Genomic DNA, 23520 nt, shown 5'->3' with positions numbered 1-23520 from the left:
GCCGACGTTCACTACACTGGACAAATATGTTGTCGATCAAAAATTTAGATATCTTCTTCTTCTGTATATTTAGAAGATGATTTGGAATTGTTTTTACAAAGTACTATATAGTATTAGGAATCTCTACCAAGAACTACAAATTTGTATCTAGGTGTACAGTCTTTTAACTTACTTACAACATTAGGTGTTATCACATGACAGGCAGCCTATTATTAACTTACTTACAACATTAGGTGTTATCACATGACAGGCATCCTTTCATTAACTTACTTACAACATTAGGTGTTATCACATGACAGGCATCCTTTCATTAACTTACTTACAACATTAGGTGTTATCACATGACAAGCATCCTTTTATTAACTTACTTACAACATTAGGTGTTATCACATGACAGATCTCACTATTATTAACTTACTTACAACATTAGGTGTTATCAAAGGACAGGCATCCTTTTATTAACTTACTTACAACATTAGGTGCCATCGAAGGACAGAGCTCCCTTTGTTAATTACTTACAACATTAGATGTTATCAAAGGACAGATCTCCCTTTATTAACTTACTTACAACATTAGGTGTTATCACATGACAGGCATCCTTTTATTAACTTACTTACATCATTATGTGTTATCAAAGGACAGATCTCCCTTTGTTAATTACTTACAACATTAGATGTTATCACAAGACAGATCTCCATTTGTTAACTTACTTATAGCATTAGATGTTATCACAAGACAGATCTCCCTTTGTTAACTTACTTATAGTATTAGATGTTATCACAAGACAGATCTTCCTCTTGTTAACTTGATTATAACGTTAGATGTTATCACAGGACAGATCTCCCTGTGTTAACTTACTTATAGCACAAGACAGATCTCCCTTTGTTAACTTACTTATACATTAGATGTTATCACAGGACATATCTTCCTTTGTTAACTTACTTAAAGCATTAGATGCTATCACAAGAAAAATCTCCCTTTTTTAACTCATTTATAACATTAGATGTTATCACAAGACAGATCTCCCTTTGTTAACTTACTTGTAACACAGGAAAGATCTCCCTTTGTTGGCTTACAAAAAAAAACATTAATGTTATCACAAGACAAATCTCCCTTTGTAAATTTACCTATAACGTTAAGTGTTATCCGCAGAGACAGATCTTCCTTTGTGCTGATCTGACAGTCGTATTGTCCAGCATGTTTCTTGGTGACATCTTTGATCACCAGATTCCAGTCACCACTGTGATCTGAGTGGTCTATATAGTATCGTGAATCACTGGTGAATACAAAGTCATCAATTGTGAGTGCATGCTTCTGATTCACTTTCTTCCATATTATCTGAAAAAAATCACCAGTACCTAAAAATCAGATTAACCTTTCGGTGATGTCTTTCCACACAGTCGAATTCATGCATTTTTTTTTATTTGTACATGTACATGTGGAACATGCAGATGCAGACGGACGGCGAGGGATTTGTATTCTATGCATTCAATATAGTTTGAAGCATTGGACATTTTCTCGGGATACCCATTTTTAACATGAAATAGTTTGTTTTCTCCGTAATAACGTGTATTGTATTATCAGTTTGATAAAATGTCTCACAGGGTGTAGCATGATACAGTTACATAGATAAAGAACCCTGAACAATCCCAAAATTTAATCCTCGTCTCTCTGTTGTTGCATGGCACATTGTGATACGACCTAAAGAGGGTCTTTACAAATTTACTCAAATCGAAGGTCGGCCATCTGGGAAATGCCTACATGCTTCTAGTACCTTATTATAACCCTAAAATCAACCCAGCTTTCCAGTGGCGGTATACGGCACTTTGTAGTAAAATTTAAAAGCGATTCATACAGTAAAAGTAAAGTTATCATCCTGAAACAAGATGTCACGGAAGCCAGGCGACGACAACAGTACAATGTCGCTATACAACATTTTTTGCGATCGGTATATAGAGTGAATTGTATACAATTGGTATCATGTTTAAAAAAAGCACAGTGCGAACGATTGTCGCGTTTCGTTAGAAGTAGTACCAAAAAAAAAAAAAAAAAAAAAACCCTTAACAAATATTTACTTGTACACGTATGTATAATGACAGTTATACAGTTAGTCGGTGAGACCTGTTTACGAGACAAATATTCCACATTGCTTATTTTGACAAGCACAAGGAGTTCGATCACTGTCAACATAATGTCATGCCAAGCAAAAACATCAACATAAAACCTTTGTAATATAGGCAGTAAGACATCTTCTCAATTCGAAACATGTTTACAATGTCGTATTTCTTCTACATGAAAAACAAAGCAATTTGGAACCATTACATGTAAATAAACATTTTGCATTATTAAACAGAAATCTGGCGTACTTCGCCCACAGCACAGAATCAGAAAGAAAATACAAGTACTTGTAATGTTTGGACAATGTGTATGTAGATGCAATTAGAAGCTTCGAATGTTTGTCAATTTCGATCATTAGCCCGTAATAATTTGCTTCAGACCGATTTGTTTACCTTTGGGATATGAAAACCTTCCGCGGCCAATTAGTGCCGTATTGATACAAGCAATCATGGTTAATCAATCATAGAAATAGGCGTAGAAATGTGATGAATTATGCTGTAAGTCCCATGTCAAGAAGGACAGACGGAGATCATGATTAACTTAGTTACGAGATAAATATTACAGTTTCTTTTGTCGGATTCTTAATTTTCTGCTTCAGATAGTCTGGTGCTTCTTTGAAATAATTTCTCTGACGGCAATGTTGTTCATGTGAGAAATGATGCATTTATCTTTACATGAGTGAATACATGAAAGAATACGTCAAGTAAAATGAGCCACTCCTCTTTTTTTCATAATATTTGCATCATGTTAAGTATGATTAAACCGTATATGTCGCAGCATGTAATTTTATCTTGGTGGAGGGGAGGGGAATGGAATCCTAAACATCTTACGTTTAGGTCACATGATTTAGGTTCATCAACATGTACATGTACGATATCATATCCTGGAAAAAAAAACAATCAAATCTCTTAGACCTTGGTTTTCCATGTTTTATCACTCAACAATTTCTTCCTGTATGTGTTTACTAAAGATTATAAAACATTGTAAATCTAGTAAATTGGTATACGAAGGTTATGGAAATATATAATACGTACTTTGGCAATTGAAACCATCTTTAAAGTAACCAAGAATTTCTAATATGAACAGATTAACAATAGACCAACAGGCCAGTGACATTTTAACGGCAAACTTGAACAGAGCTTAACATTTCTACGTTTAGAGGGAATTCCAGAAACAACCATGATATTTTATTTGCGCTTGTATCTAAATATTAGTTTGCATCTTAAAATTGTTGCAAATTATGCCAGAGGCGACAGAGATATTCCATTTAACTCTACAGAAATTGATATAAGTGGTTGGGCAATCGACCGGTGATCAGATGGTGCTTTAAGTCCAATTAAATAGCTCTCTAGAAGTAGATGTTAGGTTATATTGAAATTCTTTGATGGTGTTTCCTGTAAGTCGGGGTTAATCGTTTAATTCACCACAATTAAACTCGCTGTCATAAAACTATAGGTCCTGTAAGCATTTATTATCGACAATTCCGTGCACTTAAAATTGGACGTGAAATACATAGTTTAATAACGTCTTCCGTTATAAGTTTAATTTTACTGGTTTGTACCAGCTAAAATAAAAACTAAAATTTTGACTTCATCTAAGTGTACCTTTGACCAGATATATGTATAAATACTACAGTATATCTTTATATTAGCAACATGTAATTTCTAAATTACATTATCAATATCTTTTAAAGAATACACATCCCGAACCAGCCAAAAATATTCAGTCGTGCAGCAGATTAGTCTGGATTGACCTACATGTACATGTAACCTAACAACTTTAAAAGGGTTTATAATAAACCGCCATGTAATGCTTTCTATACTATAGACCAAAGACCAAATTAAGTCTAACATTTAATGATGTTCATATTTTAAACATTTCAAATAAAAATAAAACTGGAGAGTAGATGTCATATATCAGTGGGGAGTAGAGGTCATATATCTTACCTTTTTCGTTCCGAGATTTTTTATAGAGCATGGCAATACTACAGTAGATCCAACATAGGTTGTGACGTTAGTATTGGTATCAACGAATGATGGAAGGATATAACCGTCCCATGGTGAAGATGCTGATACTGCAAAAGTACAACAGAGTATCACAAGAAATGTATACATACTGTTTGGTATTGTCAATTTTAAGGTCATACGAGGCCTTACCTTAAAATCAAGACCAGCAGTAAAGTTGATCGTAAGCAATGACGTCAAAACTAAAATAGTATCGTGACGCCATAATTTCTGATCAATTTAACACTTACGACTTTTTTGTGAAATCGATGCCTGACCTTAAGATCATCAAAAAATTTGCATGCGATATTGTGTCATAAATTTAAATTTGTGTACCATACAAATTCTTGCTTCAAAGTTGAAAAGTAAATTTTTATGTGGAACTATCAAGCACCTTTTTCAATGTACAGTTCTAAGAGGATTAGTTCAAAAACGACATGCAATTATTGTTATTTTTAAGAAAAAAAATTCAATCAGGAAAAAACATAGCAATTATTTCAACGTGAATCATTTAACATATTTATATCATCCGCATACATCCGTATACTTAATTCATGATTGTGTTTTTCTGTTACTACAATAATTATTATACAATTTTCTCAATAATTAGCCCTCTTTAATACCATTTTATTGTAGTTTTATTATCTTTCCCCTTCATTTCCTATAAAGGTATGTTTCTTGAGCAATTCACTGCAGATGTCGGTAATATCCATTAAAACGATTCAATACTCAAAAGAGCCATTTTTATTCTTATTCCTCCGTAACATCGTAATTATACTGCTTCTGCAAACTATTGATAAACAATAAACAATAATTTCCTAAAAAGATGACAGTGTCTCCGGTTTCAACGTAAACTTTCAATTCATGTTACTTAGAAACATATATAACTTTACACAAATCATTTTATACATGTAGAGTCGTTGGTGGTTAGAAAAAGCATAATGTACAGTTATCACCCGGAAAACACACCACAGCCTCGACATGGGATATTATAGTGTCTGGGTACGGTATGTCAAATCTAAATAAAATCAATGGCTAATCCTAACAGCTTGTAGAAAATCTGGTTAAGTATAAATATGTCTAATCATTATAAGGGGTGAATTTAAAATGTAATCTAAGTCTGCTCGAATGAACAGTCTTGGCGTACATGTTCGATCATACACAATAAGCTCAAGTTCTATTCGGATAAATCTTCTAAGTCTTATTTACTGTACATATACATATACTATACATGCACGTTTTTACACTGTGATTTATTTGTCTTTTAGAAAAAAATGGCGAACTGTTCAATAGGAAAAACCTGTCAAACTCCAAGATCAAATATGTATACACATAGTCCATTGAAATTTTGTGTTATGTTTTGTACATGCACATACATGTATAAAGGGATGCTACACGTAACAAGTTGTCACCCGTCGCTTGTAAAATTGAGAGTACACACATGCAAGTCACACAACTCCTGTATCACTCCAGTTTTTGTCAAAATACAATTATAATTATATTTAGTATATTGTGACAAACCACACAAAAATTCAACAAAATCCATTGACGGCAACTATTGAGTTATGTCCACAAAGTACGCGAAACAAAGGGTGAACGGATGGGCGGACGACAGAGAGTCAAAGACAATCACCAAACTGTACAAGTCCCTTTGTCACAATTTATTTCTTGAAACCAACGCCAACTTAACCAGTATTCTTCCACGAAAGATCTCTTAATTTTCTGTACTTTTTTTCTTTCATTATTTTAATGGACTACTTTTAAAGTGATAAAAAACGGAAGCGAACAGCTTGCTATATTCATATACAGCATATTTAACAGGGGCGGATCCAAGGACTTGCGTACCAGGCGTACGCCCCCCCCCCTAAATCGGTAAGAAAAAAATTTTTCACCACAAGTTTCACCCTTTAATATTTTTTGCCTTGGTTTGAACGGCATTTAATTCAATTTACGCCCGCTCTAAACTCAAATCCTAGATCCGCCCCGGTTTAATTAATTATTATTCAATCGTCGCATGCTCTACTGGCAACATGAGGCCACTAAGAGCATGGTGAGTTTATAACTGATTGAACATGCAAGGTTCTTCCAACTGCTACATATATAGGTCAAGTTGTCTGTCATTACCTTGGTGTAACAGATAGGCTTCCGGAACTGGGTCATATAAAATACATATAAAATAAACTTTTGAAACTAGTCCTTTACAAAAAATGCAGCCGACATATAATTTCATGTCAACCTCCACCATCATTATAGATTTTTCTCTTTTTAGGCTTTTTCTTTTGTATTAATTCTAAGAGACATGACAATTTTGTAAGCTACCGAATGTTCGTAAATGGATATATTATTAACAGGGTCCTGCATACTTATAAGCAGAAAAAAGCATCAATATCCGGTTTGTGAATGTAAAATTGGGAGCTTCAAACATTAAAATGGCATTTTCATTTTCGTATACTTTGAAAAATTAGATTGAGAACAACACCAGTCTAAGAAACATTAGCCAGCTTCGATGTTTAAATACAAATCGAATACTTTAGCTTTTTCCAAGATAGGTATGGTCAATACATGGCACCCGAATGTTTACGAAAATGACGTAATCAGCTTATCAATACCGGACAATTCGACCTCAGGACTTTCCGGACTATGACAACCTCCAATACCTTACCAAAGCCGGACATTTCGGCCCAAACTTTGTTCAGACCATGACAATAGGAGAATGCATGAAGAAAATAAAACCATTTACCATTTTCGGAGTAAATAAAAAAAAATGATGAAAGGACTTTGGTGTTTGATATGTTTCTTCCGGAGTGTTTAAGGTGTCATCTTCTTCATATTATAATATACATCAATATTGTAGTAAGACCACTATTAACACTTAATATTTTTTCCGCTTTATATCGTATCTAACAATTACGAATTGTTATACATATCTGCGATTGGTCTAATTGATTTACATGAATTGTAAATAGTGGCTGATAAGATACATTAGTTATCACTTAAAAAATGACTTTTACTAATTCATTAAATGCGATCGCATTATACCGATTCAAATACGTATATTTTACTAAAATGTAAAAGATAGTCAAAAACCATGTTTCATTAAAAATACATATTTGCATGATGTAATGCCCTTGTAAATTGAAGTAATTTACATTGAACGAATTCCTATGCTGTATAATACAATTCCGATGCTGAGCAGACAAAATTGAGTTATTTTCAGTAGCTTCATTCTAAAACGATTAACGGATATAATCCAATTGTATTATCATAATTTACTAATGTTCGTGGTACAATGAATGTGACTTTCATATGAGAAAATAAATTGAGTTTTAGGTATAGAAAAATAGACTATACTACAAGGGACCATAATAATTGTAAATATGACATTTACTAAGGCTTGAGGTAATTTCATTTTTATTCGTATATTGTAAATTAATTTACATGTACACTGTAATATGTAATCGTTTTCTATATACAACGGAATATCAAAGTAAAGAATACATATAAAAAATTCGTCCTAGACATGCGACAGTTACGTTAATGGCCATACTAAGCTACATCCTCCTCAAAACATAATGTCGGTATTACAATGGAGGTCATGAAACACCCAGACAATGGGCGGGTCATACCAAATTCATTCATAAGACATCACAAACTTATGTTTTCTATAAAATGAATGTTGGTTAGTTATTTTTTGAAATGGTAAGAATGAAATATATTACATACAATGTAGAAAGCACTAGACATTAATTAAAGATAAATCTCGAAGGAACTTTGAACATATATTCTCAGTCATACACTTGTTATACAGAAACATCCATGTTCTCTTTGATATCATGATGAGCATCACATAAGAACCAAAACAAAAACTGTGGCATAAAATTCTCTGTGCCGCCTACATGGACAGTCTCTTAAAACATGTCGATTTTTAGTTATGATTTATTAATGGTTTATTAGATTCTCTTAAAAAGTCAGTAGTATGACAAAACAAACTTATTCCATGTGATTTACAAGACCACAAAATTACAACTCCAGTGGTACAAAATGTTAGAAAACATGCCAAAATCTACCAATAAATCACATGAAGACTGGAGACCGATTTATCATTTCTGCGTAACCAATTATAGAAAGGACTAAATATGTATCTTTATAATGCAGACCATTATCTATTATTCACAAGGAAGTGTACGAGAATGCTGCATCTTTATTCATCTTTTCAAAGCCTTTATTTTCTCCTGAGACGTTTATGAGTTCATAAATCAAAAGCTCGTCTGGCTATATTCAGTGTATAACAGGCATTTCATCCATATTTTAATCTTTTTGGAAAGTCTCGTTTTAAAACTTGATATGGGTTATTGTTTATTACTGAAATGATGAAGTCCCATGTCAATATTGTTTTGTGTACTTGTGATAAATTGAAACGACTACATTTTCAAGCTTCGTTTACGACCGAGATACTTTTAGATATTTTCTTTATCTGGATGAGATGAAGGAGGTCAAAGATTTTACAGAGTAAGCAAGAATATTTCACACTTGCACAACAGCAAAGTTTGATAAGTGTACATGTATGTAAGGATTTGTAGCATGTGTAGAGTTAAACTGTGATATTCAGTAGACGTGTATCTTATATGTTGTAGTAGATTGTTGGCCTAATGCTCCTTTTTTGTTGTTTAAAATCTCATTTCTTTCTCAAGAACTGAAAATCGCACGAGAACGAAAATTGATATTGAGATTTTCACCCTAATGGTATTAATGTTTTCAAAGAATTTTGAGGAATAGCACGATGTAGCTAGACAGCGGGTTGACAAAGTACATCCAAAAAGACCGGCATATGATGAATACATATATATGTATTTCTTAAAACGCTCTAACACGACTAATTTGAAACGCAACTTTCGTGTCAATAACACAGAATGGGCCTTTTATGAAACAAGGTTGACAGGTCTACCATACGACAGTTATGCATATAATGGACTCATTTATAACGTTGAATAAATGTAGTTCTTAGTGGAGCCTCTGGATTTTATAAAGCTAAAATGACCTTTTAAACGTACAAAGATAGAACCTGACAGCATATGCAGCTACTCAAAAATTACTGTTACCATGCAGACAAAAATTGTAATGTCACTTGAAAACCTTCAAATTTCGAATATTGCAAATGCTTCTGTCTTATCTATATGCAGGCAAGGTATTTCGGGCAATTAGGTAAATAACAACGTGCTGCCTACAGGTATTTCGATTGCTTTTAATTATATTTTAATTGTTAATCGATTTTTAAACATTACCTAGGATTCAATGCACTTTAAAACCACAATTGGGTAAAAACATTGCACTTACATGACATCAAAAAACATCGACGTAAATGAGGTTTCACATTCAGGGTTGACTTTCAAATGAAGTTACATTACAAAAAAGTGCAGGTTCGTTTGAAACATGCAAACAAAAGTACATGTGGATGGAACATGCGCTTATGGTCACTATACTAATATGTTTCTGAATCTTGTTTGACATAATGCAATCACAATCCTACGTAATTTTACAAAAAATAAAAGTCAGCGCTTAACTTTGCAAAAATATATAAGAGAAAGCATATGCGACAGACTCTACCTAAAGACCAGGATCAGTCATTGTCAATAAACCTAGGGGTTTACGGCTCCGTTACCATCTGTTCAAACCACAGATAATGGCCCTTGATGAAGACTTCCCATTGTAATCAGATCTCTATCAACTCATTGAGTATGAGGTATTTAATGAACATAAAAACCCATACTAATGTCATACCCCTATATTAAACCGATGGCTATTTTTATGGAGACATTATCATATTAAATTGCACATTTAATCAGACCAATTTGTACGTGATTATGGATTATGTCTTTAAATGAGAGTATTCGGTTTCATTGTTGAGGGAGACGTTTTAATAATGGGTCGTGTGACTAAGTCGTTTAAAATGAGTCACAGAAAAGAGAGTATCTGACAAGCTTATATAGTTACTATAGACAGAAATTGTTTTTCTGTGGTTTATGAGTAATTTGGTTCATCATTCCTTTTGTATTTTGAACAATATGTACAGGTACATGTAGTATGAACACAAATTAAATGAATAATTACATGTATGAATATCACAGCAATAGAAAACAAAATCTTTTATTAAAATACCAAGATTGAAAACTTGGAGATCGTATTAATGGACAGGACGAAGCGATACAATACATGTAACAGAAAATGGAATAAGGAAATTTCAAATAGAAATTCAATGGTTATTTGGGATTAAGTACGGTTTAACGTCATAATTCCATGCATTTCAGGACGAGAATGTTTGATCATTTGAAGCAGACTCGCTAAGCCGGATCTTTATTGTGCTAAAAATTAAAGTGTTTACAGGGGTTGTAAGTCTCGTTCTATTCCATTTTCTTTTCCGGAATTTCTTATTTAGAATGTATTAAAATCCAAAGACCGAACTACATTTTATTGTTCACTTCCAGTATCTCAAAACGCTGCATTACAATACAAAATCTTCTGTTCTATACTTTTCTTACAGGTAACATTTTCGTAGAACTAGATATTTGTCATTTATATCGATACTTTTACACTATAAGATGTTTTGCTTTTAATACTGTATTCAACGCTACGTCCATTCATTCATTATAAAGGTAAACGAGGACCCATTCTCGTGAAACCACGGAGTCACACGACGAGACTTTCATACCCTATAAGACAATAACCAAAAACTTTAACGTGTATGAACCTGTGACCCCATAAACGCGTAAAACCTTTCTATTGTCATATTTCCATCGAATTCTGCAACAGATTGTACTAGGTAGAGTTCTACGACCTAAATCCTTACTGCTACTGGAGTTAATATATCCCTTGATTAATTATCGTAGCATATGTACGATTACGTGTACACTTATTCTCCTGTAGCATTGATACATGCACAAAAACAAGAAAAAGCACGTAAAGAAAAATTACCAATACATGTTGAAATATAAATTAATTTCACATGTATATTTTACCGCAGTTTACTCATTTAAGCTTCTGCTCAATACACAAATTTATATTTTAATTTAATATGTATAAATTCACATGAAGAGATGGATTTGATTATACAAAGATACATTCTTCTGAATCATGTCATTTTTCGATTGTATTACTAAACAGTTTTCTACTTGCTTACGTCAGAATATCTAACCGACGAAATGAAATGACTTAAAATTATATTGTACAAATGATATTTTATATAAGTGCACCAGTATTAATATTAAATAATTCCATTTCACAAATGATGCAGATAAAAATGTATGATCTTCCTTATTTCTTCAATAAATATGGCTTCTAAAAGACTTCCCTGCAATTCAAGCGAGCCCCCAGGTTAGTCCCGGTTCAAAGTGCATTAAGGAGCTCTACAATATAATAAGCTCCGCAAATATCTAATAGAATAAATTCACCAATGTTAAGGTTCCTATACAAATCGGTAAATTTGAGAATCTATGAAATATTTTCTTTTATATTTAAAGCTATAAAAAAACATTTGTTTGGCCTTAAGACTATAAAAAAATCTCTACAACCGTCGCTTAGTAAAACAACACTGCGTCTTATCAAAAATGAGATACAAAGACTTCAAAACACGACATGGGCCGTATACTGTTTTCATCACTATAAAGTCTAGCATTACAATAATATTATTTAAAGACTTAATTTAGAGAACAAGTTCAACAAAATACATTTTCCGTCAAAATATGAATGAATGATAAACTTCCATAGTATTCCCCCTCACAGAGACTTTTTAAGGCTTGTTTGTTAAACTATACTTAAATTCTACTCACCAGAGAAAATCAATGTAGACAAAAGAGAGATGAAAACGGTCTCGATCCAATTCTTATATTCAATACAGTGTTTCATTTTAGTCACATTTTCGTATCCATATATTTTAATTCAATAATTCACTACTCGTTTAACATCCATATCTACCAAAAATAAAATCCAAACAAAATTAATCTACGAATTCACAACCAGGTATAAAATCGTCAGGTGTCCAATCTGGAAAAGATAAAGGAACAGTTAGATATGTATTTCATCACATTGACAGAATAATCATATTTCGAATGAGTCAAATGTTTCATCCAACAATAGACGTTGAAATCACAAATAACTAGGAATAGTATTCAGCGAAGTAAAACGACAAAGTCACAATTGTTATAGTTTAAGACAAAGACTGGGTCTGTTTGCACTCAAACCTAACCAGTCAAATATATGAATAAGATATTGAATGTTGCAGAGATTTAGATAAAGTAAAACTTAACTCCACATGCTTTAGTTACATATCTACAATTCAATTAATCCAACCAATAAATTGCCATAAACCAGAATAAAAATACAGAATCAAGTCCCTACTGCGTGTATTTATTGATAAAAATATAGTCCAATCAACTAAATTATAAAACCAATAAAATTTCAGACCTAAAAATGCAAATAAATGAAAACAGAAAATTAAAGAAATTCGATGAGTAGACAAAACGTTATCACAAAATTCTAAAAACTTAAGTCCAATTCAATATGAACACGTTTTTATCTGAAGCAAACCTACTCCAACCTACTCCACGTATAGTTGTCTATTAATTGCAGCAGTGGTATTGTAGCTAATATAATTTATAGGTGCAGATCGAAGTCTGGCGAACAATACTGATCATCAAGACTATTGGCTAACCCACTGAGTTCTATCGACTCCCCGGGAATTTGATGATACAAGGCGCTATGGGCGGTCAGGTGCATGATCAAAAGGTCTACACCGTAATCCCATACATTATTTTCTACCTCATTCTTTACGGTACGTACCACAGGGCACACGAGGTTAACTTAAATTTCCATCGGGACAGAAATTTAAACACGGAATTAAAAGGGTTTGTTTGTAATTATATTTCATGTCAATAAAATTTATTGGTTCATTACGGGTTGACTGTGGTTTTATTTTTATATGGAGTTTACTCAGTTTAACCTGTTAAACATTGCATAAGAATGTCACCGAACAAATTAGTTTTTGTTGTAAAATGAATTAGTTGCTTCAAGATCAATGAAAAATTGCCCAACGAAGTTATCTGGATCGTTAGTTGCTCTGGTTAATTAAATGATTCCTGTTTTCGAACATTTAGGCGTAAGGCTGGTGTCAAAATCAATTAAAGTCAAAATGAAATTTAGGGATTGTAGGCTTAGCAAAAGAGTCGTTTGAAGATTCTTATCCTGCAAAAAATAGTTTTATGATAAAGAACCATTAATCTGTAGCATTATTGTATATGCCCAAACTAGACATACAGCGTTCTAGATGAAATTTCTTTGGGACAGATTTTGCAAACAAAGGACTTGCTTCCGTTATCAAATATGCAGCCCAACTAATACAATGTATATTGAATATTGAATTTCCAGACTCACTTTCTAAACTCCTATTTTCTTCTTGTACTTCCTGTTTTTGTTTTCAATCTGGGATTTCTTTAGTTATATCGGATAGTACAGGTTTAGTTGGGTTTGTATTTATGTAAGTGGATTCTTCATTCCCTTTACATACATTTTATATTTTTCGAAACTGTAAACGAGACATATTTCTACAATGTTCACTGATTGGTTTATCTATTTATTATAAACGAGTTCTTCACTTTTATTAGACTAAAAATCATTTTCTCAATAATATTCGTGGCACAGTCGATTGAATAACTAAATACAGTTAGCAATTTCAGATTTTTTCCTTCTCACATTAAACACCTACGAACCAACGGCCATCCTCATTTCTGGATATGCAATTTTATCACCTCCTTGACACTCAAGGGAAACAACTCGTAAACTTGTAATGTGCATATCAACTTTCTACTAGGAGAAGGAAACAGACGTGATAAAATTTTACATTTTATACGTGGGCCCTTAACAACTCTCATCGCTTTGCTATTACGGTTATTCAAATTATGACAAAAGGCGAAGGAAACTATTAAATACAAATTGGTTACCCATTACACAAAAGCCATTTCTCGTTTTGAATGTCAAGCATTATCATATACTGTGAAACCTTGATGTAAGTCTTACAGTCTGTAGACATAAATTGTACATATTTATGTACTTTATTATTTATTTTCCATAACTTATAATTTGACAATTATATGTGAAGTCTTGTTTAATTATAGTCTACATGTTTAAGCAGTGTGTATACAGGCGCTAATAGCTAAAAGCCCCCTTCTACAACCGACACTTAAACCTATGATTGAAAATGTCATTATAGGACGCCCGCGCGAAGTGTGTGGTTTGAGACGCGAATAGTATTGACTCACAAATGTCGACCTATAAAATGTTACAAGCAGTTATCAATTTATACAAAAATGTAAATTGTGAAGAATTATAGCAATACTTACAGACCGAGTATGTTGATTTGAACAATAACCTGTTATAAACAGCTATAAAACGTTCCCTATAATTTCCTTTACGATCGACGTATAGTAAATCCACAAAGAAATGTATAACTATTAATCTCTCATCTTGGCCTCTTTCCTATACTCAGTCGGTCACGGAATAATCCGGTTTCTTTTATCACAAAACCTGATCTTTGATATTCAGATTTAAAACGTAACAATAATATTATAATGCAATCGTCGTAGTTTTGTTCAGAAATGAAAACTGACTTTGAGATTTACAAAATATTTTCTTTTATCCAGTCAAATCGATTATAGTTACTTTTTGTTCAACCGATTACCATTGATGTAATATCAACAACTATGATAGCATGTTTGAAGAAGTAGAAATCACTTGAGATAGCATATAAAAAGTTCTTTAAATATCTAAACCATCTTTTTTACAATCACCCCATATCAACCATGGCCTTCCATTCATGACACATGGAACTTGTAATACACCCATGCGTGATCTTTAATGTTACCATACGACCATAAAGGGTATTTTAGGAATGCTAATGTAGTGTTCTAAATCCTGTTTATTGTTTTCCAGTATTCACTGATTTGTTTTTGACAAGCTCTTAAATGTTTTACAAAAGTCGAAATAAAAGTCAACACTTAATATGTATGAAATGTAAATGTCAGATATGTCGGTGCACTTCAACAAGTCTCTAGTCGATTAAAATTATCTGTTTAATTTTTATTTACAATTTACACTTAAATCCTAAGATTACATGAGAAAGTTCCTTTAAATGTTTTCCAACTATCTTCAAGACAAACATTTCTGTCAAAACGCAATCAAAACTAGCTGGCTAATTCGATTTTTAACAAGCGATTGTAAAACTATCTAAAATAAATATCTTGACAAGTAGAATCAATGATTGATTGGTCGTCTGAAGCTGGGAATATCGTAACAGTTACATGAAACAAGAATCCTTGTCAAAAATATTGCTAAAATAGCGATTTACAAATGTACATTCACATGTTTAGAGAAACATCGTGAAGGCACAACAAATTGAGACAGTAGGATCCACGATACGCTTCAAGTATCAAGATGTCTGAACTTGTCCATCAGTAAGTAGAAATTGGAATTAAAGCAATACAAACTGGAAACCCAATTACTAAGAAATATCAGAATTCCAATTTTCACGTCAATGATTTAGGATTTTAGTGAAATTCAATTTGTACCGCATCATCACATAAATAAAGTATACAGTAAATACACCCAAATGTGTCGCGTGACCACATACTGTAAATATATCCAAATGTTCCGCATGATCAAATAAATAAAGTATACAGTAAATACTACCAAATGTACCGCGTGATCACATAAACAAAGTATACAGTAAATACACCCAAATTTACCGCGTGATCACAAAAACAAAGTATACAGTAAATATACCCAAATGTACCGCATGATCACATAAACAAAGCATACAGTAAATACACCCAAATGTAGCGCGTGATCACATAAACAAAGTATACAGTAAATACACCAAGAGAAAGAAAGAGTCGTCAATTATACTGCCACACGAACGATATGTATATATAAGGGCATAAAATAATATTTGAGGCTAGTATGTTATGAACAAATAACGGTAGAGAAAATATATCCAAAAGGAAAATATCATATACAGAACTAAATTACTGTGTATATTGACATGTTGGTATGATACAAAAAAAAAAAAGAAAAGAAAAGAAAAAAACCAAAAGAATCGCGCCAACAATGTAGTTCTTTCCATAAGTTGTGTTAATTTTGATGGCAATATAGAACAATGTTCACTGTCTCTCAAAGAAGCCGTCACTGTATTGAATTTTGCTTTATTTGAAAACTGCACATGTACATAATTTGAATAAAATTAGAAGGGAAACATAAAGTTGCATAGGGACATTTTGAAGATGTATTGATAATAAAGCAGTCTTAAGAGGCAACACTTAATACCCACAGGCATGTACTGACAGCATTATGTTCGTAACGCACCTGTTCATCTGGAAAAAAAACATCATCAAAATATTATTTTAAATATAATTGAAGCGCCTACTTAAAACATAAAAATGCGTTTAAAAATATACACCTACATATTTGTACAAGCGATGAAGTTAGTAATGAAATACCACAAAGCCATATAAATCACTAAGGTACCTCACAAAGAACTAAAGCTTTCGATTTAAAATTGTGAAGCTCTAGAACATATCTGAGATAGTACACCATAAAGCAGCTATTTTACTCTAACTATTCACAATTTCATATTGACAAAGTCCTTGTCTACTAAAGGACCATCAAATTGAATTTTTGGAAATTGAAAACTAAATCACTTATTGTCATAAGAGTTTAAAGGCTAACGCCTTGAAGTCAACGTCCTATGGGACCTTCGTTGTTAAGATAAAACATATGTGAAAAAATATTAAGGTTATAAAATGTACCTATTATAAGTAACCTGTATTGTTTGCATGCGCAGTTAAGAATTTGAGACAGGATATCGCTTCTTTTCCAATTTTCCATTGCATTGAATGTGCTTACGTTTACTAGCAGGGAGGCCGTCTTTGATTCAGTTTTATGCCCCTGAATGGAAATGTTTTGTTCAATACGTCAATAGCGATGGATTTATCATTACAGGTATACATATTGCAACGCACACCTCCCGCTAAACGCTCTGGTGTGTAGAACACACTTCCCGCTATTCGCTCTGGTGTGTAGAGCTACACTACCAAGTATCGTTCATTTACATAACAAGTAGTCGAACAAAACAAGATCAAGTATGTACTACTAGTTTATCCAAGCACATGTATGTTCCTCATACATGCACATGGATATACTAGTAGTACACTTTTATCTGGTCCAGTATTCTCCCTGTCCTGCTCCATCGGATCAAATTGATACAGGGAAGATATGAAAACGTATAGAAAGGTCTGAAAAATTCCCAACGATGTTAGAACTTTCAAATTTGCGATGCAAATTTTTGGTCGTTCCCTTCGTGGGACTCGCACTCGTACCGCTGTGACATCTATGGCAACGCCGCCTGCGCAAAGTCCAGCGCCATAGACCACTCGGACAGCTAGGCTATATAAAATTAAAGTTTTCGCTGGCGGGGTCATTCCTTCTTGTAGGATTAATCTAGAGCTGTAACACGATGTATGGTAGTACGGGACAGTTCATCTAGGTGTTATTATGTAGAATAGTCGCTGTTGCCATAGATGTCACAACGGTACGAGTTCGAGTCCCGCGGAGGGAACGACCAAAAATTTACACCGCAAATCTGACAGTTCTAACATCTTTGGGAATTCCGTACGTTTACATTATCTTCCCTGCATCAGTTTGATCCGATGGAGTAGTGTAACGAAAAGAGTCGTCACATTCTGAGACGTTTGTAGAATGTCAAATAGAAATGGATAAAAAATGCATATACATGCACAGAACATTGTAAACTACTCAAATTCATTGATGACAATAATATTTTGATTCGATTCCTCATGTTTAGGACTTTTTATAATGTTTTTTTTTACTATTACAAGTCGCTAAATCTATATTTATCATCGTTAAATTAACGACACTTTGCGAAACTGCATTGAAACGGAAATAACAGTTTACTTCAAATACCAAGATATTGCAGTTAAGAAGGAGTCCATACAAATACCAGGCAGTGGGAGGCACATGACCTCTATTTTATATCACGAATGAATCTTTTCTCAAAGTTGAATGTTGGTTTCTGATTAAGTGCAACATTTAAAGAGAAATAAATAACATAGAAAGCATTGGAATTCATTGAAGAAAGGGAGATAACTCCTTAATTCGAGCAATATTTGTTGGCTTTGTTAGGGAAGTTTAAAATCATTTTCCGAGCCTCTCATTGTCGATTTAAAACACATTTTATACTATTTGACAAACATATATATCCATTACATTGGAACAAAAAAAAATCAGTGGGATAAATTTCCCCAGTGCCACCCATATCATACTAGGATCTGCCTGATTGTTACATGTGCAGCCTTTTAACCATTGCATTTCTCATGTAATAATATTCCATGTTCACATCTTTACACATTTCACTTAAGATTTTTTTTCTACCTTTACTTAAAATCGAAAGAACTTAATCATCGATATAACATAATTTGCATTTGTCATTTTTGAATGTTATATGTAAGCTCTTGTTCTTTGTTGAACCTTGATAATTATACAATCCGACGGTCATTGTATTTCACCCCAATCAGAAACTGAATATTAACGAGTAATTGGTACTTGTCTATTTTAATCAACAGGAAAGTATTACTTTTCAAATGATGACCATTTAAGGCCTCAAACATTAAAAACCAATTTCTCCGTAATTTACATGTTATTCGCTGGTACCAATATTCCCTAGGCGGAATTGATTTTGATGGGAAAGGACTTTAATAATGCCCATGAGGACCATCACAAAGTTTGGTGTCAACAACAATCTTCTTCATTATCTTTAAGAACATGCCGTGGAACATGAAACGTCGGAAAACAGCTATTAAGATCTGTCATAATGTGTTTGAAGGAGGCAAGCTTCGGTGTTACTTCTTTCGAAAAACACATCGCACCTATCTGTCTGTCTGCTTTAAAGAGTTGTTTATCATGCTGAGGTTCTTGTACTTTTGGTTCAATTGATATCAAGGATCAAAACTGGGTGAATGTCGACTAACTGATAGTTAAGTACAATTTTGCGAACTAAATTCTTACTGGTATATAAGAACTAGCTTAATATTTGGTATTCAGTATAGAAAACGAACTCCTAATTGTTGTCAATGCCTTATACACATTTCCTCACATCTTAGTTTTGCAAGTAGGAAATTCCAATAATGTGTGAAGAAGCACTGTTGTTTTAAATACACACATAAATGTATAAAATGATCAATATGTATAGCTTTCATTGTATAATAAAACTATAACTACACTTTAAAAATCATTTGAATCAAAGCCCATTTCATTTAATATGTTTTAATGCAAGATGACATTTTAAAATAAAATAAAACGATGAATGTCAACTGACAGCATTCAAGATTAACAATTTGTGAATGCGAATCCCTCATCATTTTATACTATTATAATGTTCAACACCTCAGCTGAACAACATTTTTAGGTACTATGATCAAGCTTAAAAACAAAATTCCTCGTATGCATTCATACTTGTAACACCAATCTCTACAATCCAAAACATTTGTCTACTACCTGCAGCTCATTATATTGTTATCTAATACTACTAATTACACGAATATTGTTTGAGTTACTGCTGTTCTACGGGGAGTAATTAATTCCAATAACGTTCTCTGCATGGTTAACATAGATTTAACATTTGTGCTTATATTACTTTTAATTGCGTAATGCCACAAAAATGTAAGAAAGGTATAATCGTTTATTCTCTGCCATGTAGTCAATGAGAAAAGCATGTATACACAGTATACAAGTGGTTAGGCGAAATATTCCATGGATTCAAAATCATCTCTCTGACATCGTCATACATAAACCTTATCGATAAAAAAAGAAGGTTAGAACTGTCCTAGAGCCGGTTCTTCTGACAGTACCCCTGAGAGGTTAGAACTGTCCTAGAGCCGGCTCTTCTGACAGTACCCCTGAGAGGTTAGAACTGTCCTAGAGCCGGTTCTTCTAACAGTACCCCTGAGAGGTTAGAACTGTCCTAGAGCCGTATCTTCTGACAGTACCCCTGAGAGGTTAGAACTGTCCTAGAGCCGGTTCTTCTGACAGTACCCCTGAGAGGTTAGAACTGCCCTAGAGCAATTACTAGGACAGTACCCCTGAGAGGTTAGAACTGTCCTAGAGCCGGATCTTCAAACAGTAACCCTGAGAGGTTAGAACTGTCCTAGAACCGGCTCTTCTGACAGTACCCCTGAGAGGTTAGAACTGTCCTAGAGCCGGTTCTTCTAACAGTACCCCTGAGAGGTTAGAACTGTCCTAGAGCCGGCTCTTCTAACAGTACCCCTGAGAGGTTAGAACTGTCCTAGAGCCGGCTCTTCTGACAGTAACCCTGAGAGGTTAGAACTGTCCTAGAGCCGGTTCTTCTAACAGTACCTCTGAGAGGTTAGAACTGTCCTAGAGCCGGATCTTCTGACAGTACCCCTGAGAGGTTAGAACTGTCCTAGAGCCGGATCTTCTAACATTACTCCTGAGAGGTTAGAACTGTCCTAGAGCCGGATCTTCTGACAGTACCCCTGAGAGGTTAGAACTGTCCTAGAGCCGGCTCTTCTAACAGTACCCCTGAGAGGTTAGAACTGGCCTAGAGCCGGCTCTTCTGACAGTACCCCTGAGAGGTTAGAACTGTCCTAGAGCCGGTTCTTCTAACAGTACCCCTGAGAGGTTAGAACTGTCCTAGAGCCGGATCTACTAACAGTACCCCTGAGAGGTTAGAACTGTCCTAGAGCCGGCTCTTCTGACAGTTCCCCTGAGAGGTTAGAACTGTCCTAGAGCCGGATCTTCTGACAGTACCCCTGAGAGGTTAGAACTGTCCTAGAGCCGGCTCTTCTAACAGTACCCCTGAGAGGTTAGAACTGGCCTAGAGCCGGCTCTTCTGACAGTACCCCTGAGAGGTTAGAACTGTCCTAGAGCCGGTTCTTCTAACAGTACCCCTGAGAGGTTAGAACTGTCCTAGAGCCGGATCTTCTAACAGTACCCCTGAGAGGTTAGAACTATCCTAGAGCCGGCTCTTCTAACAGTTCCCCTGAGAGGTTAGAACTGTCCTAGAGCCGGATCTTCTGACAGTTCCCCTATGAGGTTAGAACTGATCATATCTGTACCTCTTTAAAGTGTTCCATAAATAATGGTATCACACGCACAATGCTGCCATAATTGCATTATACAGATCAGGTACAACTAGTCTCTGAGAAACAATCGGGTCATCACAGTTACAAAGTCATCCGATTTTAGAGCATACAGTACTGTATCCCATTTTCGCTGTCGATGAGTTTATACCATTTATGACTCCCTCAAAGTTTGCCAACCTTAGCCGATTGACGAAATGTTGCATTACTCAACAAAATTCCAAGTTCAAAGTTTAAAAGCATTATTTAAAGTCGGTGCATATAAAACATTACAACACATACTCTAATGAGCTTTTAATACTGACACAATATATTTCTGAAATGTCTAGTATATTTTTGAAAAAAAGGAATACACTTATTTTGCAGTAATGTACAAATGTACACTGTCAAAAAAGAACATGAATGTATATTATCAACCATCACCATTGCAATGTTTGATGATTGATAATATACATTCATGTTTTTTTTTTTTGTTTTTTACAACAATCAAAATCAATGGCATAGAATATTTGACGATTAGCGGCTTTGTAGACTTCAGCCTTTGTAGACTTTAGCCTTTGTAGAGTTCAGCCTTTGATTTTTTGGTATATTCAAAAATATGTGTGAACATATTTACAGATGGATTAATGTGACTACATTATTACAATACTGACCATATTTTTAAGTGCATTATCCAAACCATATAACGATAAGCCACTGGGTGGGGTACTAATTAGTTTCTGCAAATCCAATACAATTCAAAGCTTCGAACACAATTAACTTTCACCACTCAATAAAACAAAGATCTTGAGAACAAAACGCAATCACAAAAGCGAACATCAGAAATATGAACGGTTTACGAATCACGGGGTGTTTATACTATTAATTAAAGTGTTCCTTCATTCATATCTGGGATTCCTTCAGATTGTTAATTGCTCAAATGAGGATGGAATACAATGAAAAGACTGCAATAAATTGCCAAGTGTATTTATACTTATTCTGTAATGAATTCTCCAGAAAAGTGTTATTTGAAAAACATACGAATGCTGCAAAGACAAAGGAAAATTGGATAATGACTATCCCCTTATTTAAGTGTTTGTATAATGTTCTTGGTTTCAGTGACTCCTACTTTTCTCTTTGAATAAAAATGTAATTCAGATACTTCCTCTGTATTTTACAGGAGCTTGTACAGCAATAGATGTTTTGATTTTTTTCTCAGTAAATCATTTTAAGTTTATTTTTGTACTTTCCCGAAAATCAAAGAAAGTTTTTCGAAGGTAAAATAAACAGATATTTCACTGTAAATGAGTTTACTGTAAGAACACTTATTTCTTTCACGTTTTATTGTTAATATGATTTGTTGCAAAAACACAAAAAAGAAAAAAGGAAACATTAAAAGTACATGGTGATACAATTTTTCGTTATCATATTAAAAGTACAAATGACAATGAAAACTGACTCTATGAAACGTTCTGCCTACTTTTCAAATCACTGTGAGTCCTCACTTAGAATAGGCAAGTAGTGTATATAATATGGCATCCTCATCTGGAGGAAGACATTGACGCTATCGAAATCGTCAAGCGTTGAGCCACAAAAATGCTACCGAATCTGATAGATCGTTTATACGAGGATAGATTAAAAGTATTTAAGTTACCAACACTGAGCGGTGGCATGACAGAAACTAGATTTTGAACAAGACGTGAGAGTAACACCTACATGTATGGTTTAATATTTACTCTAAACAATGACATCACTAGAGGTTCCTCCCTGAAGTTAACAAAGAAAAGAAGACTAGATATACATTATATATATTATTTCTCCAGTCGAGTGGCTGAGGTATGGAATAGTCTTCTTAGTTCAGTTGTAACCGCACCAAACCTTTAGACAAGTGCTGTAAAGAACACCCAATTGTTTATTACTATAATATCGAGTATACACGTGTAACACCGTGACTGAAAGAAGCATACTGATATTAGCGGACAAAGATGACACAGAGCCAAATATAGAGGAGCAAGCTGATCTGCTTCATTTGAAAGTCCAGTAGGTTTCATGTGGTATCATTGTCTATACATGTAGTTGTCAGGTCTATACCACTACAGTATACAACTCAATGGTTTCACGAGAATGGGTCCTACTCTACCTTTCAAATACATGACAACTATGACATTTAGAGAGCGTTGATTTCAATTATAAATTTATAATCA

At 33.9% G+C, this 23520-nt stretch overlaps 1 protein-coding gene across 12 annotated transcripts in view; it reads right to left on the bottom strand.

The window, feature by feature from the left end:
- LOC148620556 (zwei Ig domain protein zig-8-like) overlaps positions 1–23520 on the bottom strand; it is a 45298-nt gene that overhangs the window by 9023 nt on the left and 12755 nt on the right. For 2 of the 12 annotated variants that reach the window (XM_088574192.1, XM_088574196.1), the window contains exons 2-4: positions 11945–12158; positions 4065–4192; positions 1128–1338 (exon numbers count right to left, since the gene is read on the bottom strand). In XM_088574192.1, coding sequence (XP_088430318.1) covers positions 1128–1338; positions 4065–4192; positions 11945–12020 — 415 coding nt within the window. In that variant the 5' untranslated portion in view covers positions 12021–12158. Of the gene's footprint in view, positions 1–1127; positions 1339–4064; positions 4193–11944; positions 12399–12705; positions 12930–14509; positions 14869–23520 lie in introns of those variants that run through there. The other 10 variants (XM_088574199.1, XM_088574200.1, XM_088574190.1 and 7 more) reach the window with 10 other exon arrangements.

Source organism: Perna viridis, chromosome 3 (genome assembly GCF_037379345.1).
Source record: "Perna viridis isolate PV_CMFRI_1.1 ecotype Kerala chromosome 3, ASM3737934v1, whole genome shotgun sequence".
In the NCBI taxonomy this organism is placed as follows: Eukaryota; Metazoa; Mollusca; class Bivalvia; order Mytilida; family Mytilidae; genus Perna; species Perna viridis.
This window is presented reverse-complemented; position numbering and strand designations above follow the sequence as displayed.